An 8293-nucleotide genomic window follows, 5' to 3' on the forward strand; every position below is an offset into this window, starting at 1 on the left:
TCAAGTATTTGTCTACCTGAGGTGTTTTTATTCAAGTATTTGTCTACCTGAGGTGTTTTTATTAAGTATTTGTCTACCTGAGGTGTTTTTATTCATGTATTTGTCTACCTGAGGTGTTTTTATTAAGTATTTGTCTACCTGAGGTGTTTTTATTAAGTATTTGTCTACCTGAGGTGTTTTTATTCAAGTATTTGTCTACCTGAGGTGTTTTTATTCAAGTATTTGTCTACCTGGGGTGTTTTTATTCAAGTATTTGTCTACCTGAGGTGTTTTTATTCAAGTATTTGTCTACCTGAGGTGTTTTTGTTCAAGTATTTTCTACCTGAGGTGTTTTTATTCAAGTATTTGTCTACCTGGGATGTTTTTATTCAAGTATTTGTCTACCTGAGGTGTTTTTATTAAGTATTTGTCTACCTGAGGTGTTTTTATTCAAGTATTTGTCTACCTGAGGTGTTTTTATTCAAGTATTTGTCTACCTGGGGTGTTTTTATTCATGTATTTGTGTATAGAAGGGTCTAAAATTTAATACTTATGATTGCAATAAGAACTAGATTTTACACCACATTTGTAGGGTAAGTCTTCAGTGTGTGGGATAAGATAGTCCCTCACTGTCTCGGACACTCACCTTAGGAATACTTAAAGTCCATCTGGCTCGGTCTTATTTATGTCCTGGCGTCCGTCCACGTATCCTTTCATTAGTCCACGTATCGTCTCGTCCGTCCACGTATCCTCTCATCCGTCCACGTATCCTCTCATCCGTCCACGTATCCTCTCATCCGTCCACGTATCCTCTCATCCGTCCACGTATTCTCTCATCCGTCCACGTATCCTCTCATTAGTCCACGTATCGTCTCATCCGTCCACGTATCGTCTCATCCGTCCACGTATCGTCTCATCCGTCCACGTATCGTCCCCATCCGTCCACGTATCCCTCCTCATTAGTCCACGTATCGTCTCATCCGTCCACGTATCAAGTCTCATCCGGTCCACGTATCGTCTCATCCGTCCATCGCATCCACCTCATCCGTCCACGTATCCTCTCATCCGTCCACGTATCGTCTCATCCGTCCACGTATCGTCTCATCCGTCCACGTATCGTCTCATCCGTCCACGTATCGTCTCATCCGTCCACGTATCGTCTCATCCGTCCACGTATCGTCTCATCCGTCCACGTATCGTCTCATCCGTCCACGTATCGTCTCATCCGTCCTTTAACTTGAAGAAATAACTATTAATTTTACCCAAATTTGGTACGTAAAACTAGCTTAAAAAAATATCCTTACGATTATATGTGATGTAATATGACACAACGGACGAACGATTTTGACAACCCTACCGAGACAACAGGAGTCACAGTGTTCATTTTGGAATTCATGGGAGCGAGTGAACTTCCTTGTAAAGATCTCAGATAAGTTTGACTCCGTATTTTGTGTGGTTTTTGTGCAGAGTTGTAGCCGTGTGTGTTTAACTAAAGCCCCCTAACGTTATACTCAAGTCAGAGTGTTGTCGTCGTTGTTGTCGTCATCGGTTTGTGGTCGTCGTCATCATCGGTCTGTGGTTATCGTCATTATTTTTGTTCTGTAGTCGTCTTCTTCATCGTTCTGTGGTCGTCGTCATCATGGGTTCTGTGGTCGTCTTCTTCATCGTTCTGTGGTCGTTATCATCGTTCTGTGGTCGTCATCATCATCCTTCTGTGGTCGTCTTCATCATCGTTCTGTGGTCGTCGTCATCATCGTTCTGTGGTCGTCGCCATCATCGTTCTGTGGTCGTCATCATCGTTCTGCGGTCGTCGTCGTCATCGGTCCGTGGTCGTCTTCATCATCGCCCTGTGGTCGTCATCGTTATCGTTCTGTGGTCGTCATCATCATCGTTCTGTGGTCGTCATCGTTCCAGGTCGTCATCATCATCGTTCTGTGGTCGTCATCATCATCGTTCTGAGGTCGTCATCATCATCGTTCTGTGGTCGTCATCATCATCGTCTAGTAATATCATCATCGTTCTGTGGTCGTCATCATCGTTCTGGGTCGCTCATCATCATCGTTCTGTGGTCATCATCATCAGTTCTGGTGGTCGTCATCTCTATCGTTCTGTGGTCGTCATCATCATCGTTCTGTGGTCATCATCATCGTTCTGTCGTCGTCATCATCGTTCTGTGGTCGTCGTCATCATCGTTCTGTGGTCGTCATCATCATCGTTCTGTGGTCGTCATCATCATCGTTCTGTGGTCGTCATCATCATCGTTCTGTGGTCACCATCATCGTTCTGTGGTCATCATCATCGTTCTGTCGTCGTCATCATCGTTCTGTGGTCGTCGTCATCATCGTTCTGTGGTCGTCGTCATCATCGTTCTGTGGTCGTCGTCATCATCGCTCTGTGGTTGTCGTCACTGACATTAAATGATTATGACTCTTTAATATATATTAGTTTAGCCAGTAATGGTGGAGTAATCCTTTCACCCAGTCATTGCCCTCGTTCATACAGCCTATAAATTTACCCGCCCTCTGAAAATCTTTCTGTGTTCACTTTTTGTTTGGTGTTCAATGAAGTTCACCGAGAGTTCAAATTGTGTGAGCCTTGTGTTCATCTACCCTTCATATGTTCAGTTTGTATTCATCTTTTGTTTACCCCGTGTTTACCTTATTGTTATTGTGTTTAGCTGTTTACATCATATTCACTCACTCCCACCACAACATACTAACTCACTCACTCCCAGCACAACATACTAACTCACTCACTCCCAGCACAACATACTAACTCACCCACTCCCAGCACAACATACTAACTCACTCACTCCCAGCACAACATACTAACTCACTCACTCCCTGCACAACATACTAACTCACTCACTCCCAGCACAACATACTAACTCACTCCCTGCACAACATACTAACTCGCTCACTCCCAGCACAACATACTAACTCACTCACTCTCCTCCTGACAGATCCGCGACTCTTCCACCGAGCCGTCCTGATGAGCGGGTCCTCCCTGGCGCCGTGGTCACTGGTACATGATCCAATGAAGTACACGAGGCAGCTGACACACTCAATCAACTGCTCCCACACCCCGCTAGGAGACGAACTGAAAAAGTGTCTCAGGACGAAGAACCTCCACTTGATCATGAAGGCACAGGTTGAGGTGAGTGAGGTGAGTGAGATGCTGCTGCTGTGTGTAGGGGTGGGGGTGTTTTTGAGTGTGGGGGGGGGGTGTAGTGGAGATGTTATGAATACATTCCATAGTGACACATGGGGAGGATGGTGAGACCGCCCTTGGTATATATTATAAGACCCTGAACTAAATATAAGACCTGTGGGGAGGATTATAAGACTCAAGGATTGGGGGGGGAGGGAGGATTAGTTAAGGATCCACTTATATCGTAATCAGATTAGCATTCAGGCTACTTAAACAATTAGCTGAAAGAGACGCTGGTGTTATGAGCTGAAATTTATTCCTGGAGTTAATAATTTATTTTTTTCTCTCGATTTTGTAATGAAAAGAAAAATATTTTGTAAGTTAAGATGAAAATTTATGTTAATTAAGAAAAAATAATTGCGATTTATGAAAGAAATTAGTTGTGAAATTTGTAATTATATGATAAGATAATTACAAAGAAGAAGAATATAAGGAATTGTGATGATAATGTGAGTTAGTGAATGATGCTGGTTTATGAAGCATCAACACCAACAACAATAATAATAAAAACAACAACACCACAAATAAATATGAGAATGCAAACAGAAAAAAACAAAATAGTGAAAATAATAATAAAGAAACTTAAAAAAAACACGAAAAATGCAACAGAATAATACAAGGAGATACTAAAATACATTAAAGGTAATTATGGATTTTTGCAATAAGGAAAACGAGACAATAATAAGATAATAATAAGATAAGAAGAAGAGAAACTATAATAAAAAAGACGAAACAAAAGTAAAAATACGGAAAAATACGACTAAATTATATATAAAAAAAATAACTAAATAAATAGGTTGAAATAAAAAATAATAATAATTAAAGTTTGAGGAAATAATTCTCACGTACAAAGAGGGAGAGAAGTGAGAAATAAGGGAGGGATATGAGTGAGAAATAAGGGAAATAATTCAGAAATTCGCTAGACGAGATGGCCGGATGAAGGTCTCCTTATTTCCACATGAAGATTTATGTTGATATATTACGAGAAAAAAGTAAAAGAGGATTAGGATGAAGGGAGGAGAAAAGAATGAATGGAGGAGGAGGAGGAGGGGGTGTAGGAGGAGGAGGGGGGGAAGGGGTGTAGGAGGAGGAGGGATTGCAGAGGAGGATATATGAGAGGGGTGGGAGGTGTAGTCGAAGGGTAGGGAATGAAGGAGACGGGAGGGGTGTGAGAGGAAGGGAGAGGTTTGAGAGGAAGGGAGAGGTTTGAGAGGAAGGGAGAGGTTTGAGAGGAAGGGAGAGGTTTGAGAGGAAGGGAGAGGTGTAAGAGAATGGGAAGGTCTAGAAATTGCCAAGTGTGTAAGGAAATAGTGACCTGGTATAAGGTAATGGCTGGTAACGTCACCTGTAGCTAATGGTGACGTCACATGATTTCGAGACTCGGTCCAATATCCGTCAAGCCTGGACCCACACCCTGACCACCCAGTACAGTACTTCCTCGGTCGTCCCCTTCACTACAGGTGTCAATAACACAGTTAAGATGTACAACAAATACAAAACAATTGAATATTACAAAAAAAAGTTAACTGATGACGTTTAGTAACTACACAAACACAGCTAATTACCTGTAATAAATTAATGCTATTAATTAAAGCTAACCATCGTCACATTTAAAAAAAATCATTAGCAGTGCTTTAAGGTCATTAATGAAATACTAAATACATCATTAATTCACGGTCTTACATCATGGGTATTTCACCTGAGTCAATACGAAAGACAACACAGGTAGTTGACTTAAACTGAAACATCAGAATAACACAAGCTCTACCTTAAGCAGATTTGTTTTGAAAATAGTGATTTTATCTAGTTTTTTCTTATCCATGTTTTCATTGTGGATATATATATATATATATATATATATATATATATATATATATATATATATATATATATATATATATATATAAGATCAAGTGTATAGACCCAAGATCCTGATAAATTTTTCTCATCTCCTCCGGAGGTAGAAGCCGCCGAAATTAACTGAAAATTGCGGCAGATTGGTTATCGATCAGCCGGGATTGAATTTCCTGGTAAATAAGTATCACCTAAAGAGCGCCCTCCTTCGCGCAGGAAGAGGCACTCGCCAGCCTTCTCTCTCTCCCCCGGGTCGTATACCAAATTATCTCTGTTTTTCCTCAATTTCGCAATATTTGGGTGAGTGTTACACCTGATAATGGAAACTTTACAAAAAATAAACCATCTTTGTTTTAAAGTAGGATGAGGCTCTCTCTCTCTCTCTCTCTCTCTCTCTCTCTCTCTCTCTCTCTCTCTCTCTCTCTCTCTCTCTCTCTCCCCCCCTCCCCTCTCTCCCCTCCCTCCTCCCTCCCTCCCTCCCTCCTCCCTTGAATCCGGATATTACGGTCCCTGCTTATAATGACATTAAATAAAAGCGCCCTGTGTCAGAGTGGAGCGTCTTGGTGATGGTGCCTCACGGGGTGTGTGGAGGGGAGGACTCTGGCGGCGTGTTGGTGTACTGTACTCATGCTGGGGGAAAGTTGTTTACGTTCACACACACGAGAAACAGCAACACTTGAAGGCACTTAAGATTAATCCCAGTAATTGGTGAAGCTGGCAGCTGGTGTGGTTTTTCATCAACACCAACCACGCGCGAGCTACTGGTGCTTCACTTGGTGCTGCTGGTGTAAGGGTGATGGTGTACTGGTGTGATCGCGTGGTAGTACTGGTGTAGTGTGGTGGTATTGGTGTAGTAATGGTGTGGGTATTGGTCAATAGTGTGGTATTGATGTAGTGTGGTGGTATTGGTGTAATAATGGTGTGGTATTGGTGTAGTGTGGTGGTATTGGTTGTGGGATGGTGTGGTATTGATGTATTGTGGTGGTATTGGTGTAATGATGGTATGGTATTGATGTAGTGTGGTGGTATTGGTGTGGTATGGTGTGGTATTGATGTAGTGTGGTAGTATTGGTATAATAATGGTGTGGTATGGTGTGGTATTGATGTAGTGTGGTGGTATTGGTATAATAATGGTGTGGTATGGTGTGGTATTGATGTAGTGTGGTGGTATTGGAGTTTCACTAATGTTGCTGGTGTGACGAGGTACCGACTTGAACCTTCAAATTGCTCTCAAAGATATAATGAGCCAGGAAGACTCACACACATTCTCGCTCGCCTCTGTACAGTATACCCTTGAGCTTTTGTTGTTAGCTAAGGGCGCGTGTTAAGAGGTGATGCGTCTGTCCGATACTGTTTCTGGAGCCTGTGTTGGTTTGGGTAAAATAAACGTTTTTTTTTTTTTTAGTGTGGCTAATGGATTATATATTAGTTTTATCACGCATTAATCCTAAACTTCTTAATGTGCACAAATTGGATGTATTTGGGACACACACACACACACACACACACACACACACACACACACACACACACACACACACACACACACACACACACACACTTGAAAACAGTAGCAGCCAATTTTGAAAACCCTCTATGATGATGTATTTAAGTGTTTCAGATGCTAGCCTAACCTAACCTAACCTAACCTAACCTAACCTAAACTCTCACTGAATCTTTAGTTTCTACGATAGTCAAAACTTTATGGAAATTAAGAAAACTATTCGTAGCTTCAGCGAGTCTATTATGGGTGTGCGTGCGTGCGTGCGTGCGTGCGTCCGTCCATCCGTCCGTGCGTATGTGTGTGTGTGTGTGTGTGTGTGTGTGTGGTGGGGGGGGAGCATTGTGTGTGGGGGCATTGTGTGTCTGCTGTGTTAATAGAGTGAGTTAGTTCCCAGTTCCTATAATACATTGGTACAGTTTGATAACTCTGTGGTGCGGATGGCAGGCCAGGCCGTCACCAAGTGGCGAGGATAGCAGGCCAGGCCGTCACCAAGTGGCAGGGATGGCAGGCCAGGCCGTCACCAAGTGGCAGGGATGGCAGGCCAGGCCGTCACCAAGTGGCAGGGATGGCAGGCCAGGCCGTCACCAAGTGGCAGGGATGGCAGGCCAGGCCGTCACCAAGTGGCAGGGATGGCAGGTCAGGCCGTCACCAAGTGGCAGGGATGGCAGGCCAGGCCGTCACCAGTGGCAGGGATGGCAGGCCAGGCCGTCACCAAGCGGTAAGGATGGCAGACGGTGGCTCATGAAGGAGGGGGAGATGGGTGCGGGCCGAGCACTTCATCTCCCCACCAGGCTGCTTGGTTCTGCTGATAAGATTTTCTCATCAGGCAGCGTGTATGGCGGGCGGGCACACCGACCACACACATGCATACACACAGCTCTATGGCGCAAAAGTTGGTTGCAAATCGTGTTAGTCGGGCACAGTGGCGCACGTGTGTGTGTGTGTGTGTGTGTGTGATTAAACAATTCCTTGATTAAACCAGAACATTAAAGATATTACGACCACTGGGTGAGGTTTAATCGTCACGGATATGGAGGTTGTTCATTCAATTTTAGAGATGTTGTGTGTGGTGTTGAGGGAGGGGGGTGTCTGAACACTCACACCACCACCTGCCCTCACACCACCACCACCTGCCTTTACAGTCTGGCACATACTACGTTGTATTCACTTACAGCAGACACAGCAGAGAGAGGTCTTCTGACGTCGTCCTGAGCGGCTTACAAGTTAACACCTTTGAGTAACTCGTATCAGATAAATATTGTTATAGAAATTAGGTTCTCAGTCAACTTTGACCAATAAAGTAAACTAAAGTCATCTAAAAGGTGTTACAATAGTATGAAAGAAATAGACAAATAGTGCCTACATCTTTTTTAATGTAATAAACAGGTGTATTCAAGAGTATTCTGTACGCAAATGAGTTAAATATTTTCATTTTAAAGCTCAGATGAGGAGAAATATTATTTTGTAGTTGGAGGTTTTACCAGGGATCTCACGACCACTGCAGACACACGAACGACGTGCGGCCACTTCACAATTTGTTTGTAAATGGAAAAATTTATTTAAACTTTTTTTTCCATCTAACTTTACCTGTTTAAGTCACATTCGTTTTGATAATATCTTCTTGGTTCGTTCACCAGTTATTTCCTCTGTTGTCTCGCCTCTGTCTTGGGGAAGAGGCACAAGACTGAGTGCTTCCTCTCCTTGTGCCTGTGCTGCAGTGCTTCCTTGCGTCTGTGCTTCCATGCG

At 43.2% G+C, this 8293-nt stretch overlaps 1 protein-coding gene across 1 annotated transcript in view; it reads left to right on the forward strand.

Moving 5' to 3' along the window:
• The window catches only part of LOC121866283 (neuroligin-2-like), a gene marked incomplete at its 3' end in the record, with an annotated part of 107488 nt that extends 100305 nt beyond the window's left edge, over window positions 1-7183 (forward strand). Inside the window, exons 5-6 of the mRNA XM_042365901.1 lie at window positions 2942-3144; window positions 6992-7183. Of these exons, the coding sequence (XP_042221835.1) occupies window positions 2942-3144; window positions 6992-7183 (395 nt within the window). The remainder of the gene's footprint in view (window positions 1-2941; window positions 3145-6991) is intronic.
• Between the last annotated feature and the right edge of the window lie 1110 nt (window positions 7184-8293).

The sequence above is a fragment of the Homarus americanus genome, unplaced genomic scaffold, assembly GCF_018991925.1.
Source record: "Homarus americanus isolate GMGI-L3 unplaced genomic scaffold, GMGI_Hamer_2.0 scaffold46842, whole genome shotgun sequence".
NCBI classification, from domain to species: domain Eukaryota; kingdom Metazoa; phylum Arthropoda; class Malacostraca; order Decapoda; family Nephropidae; genus Homarus; species Homarus americanus.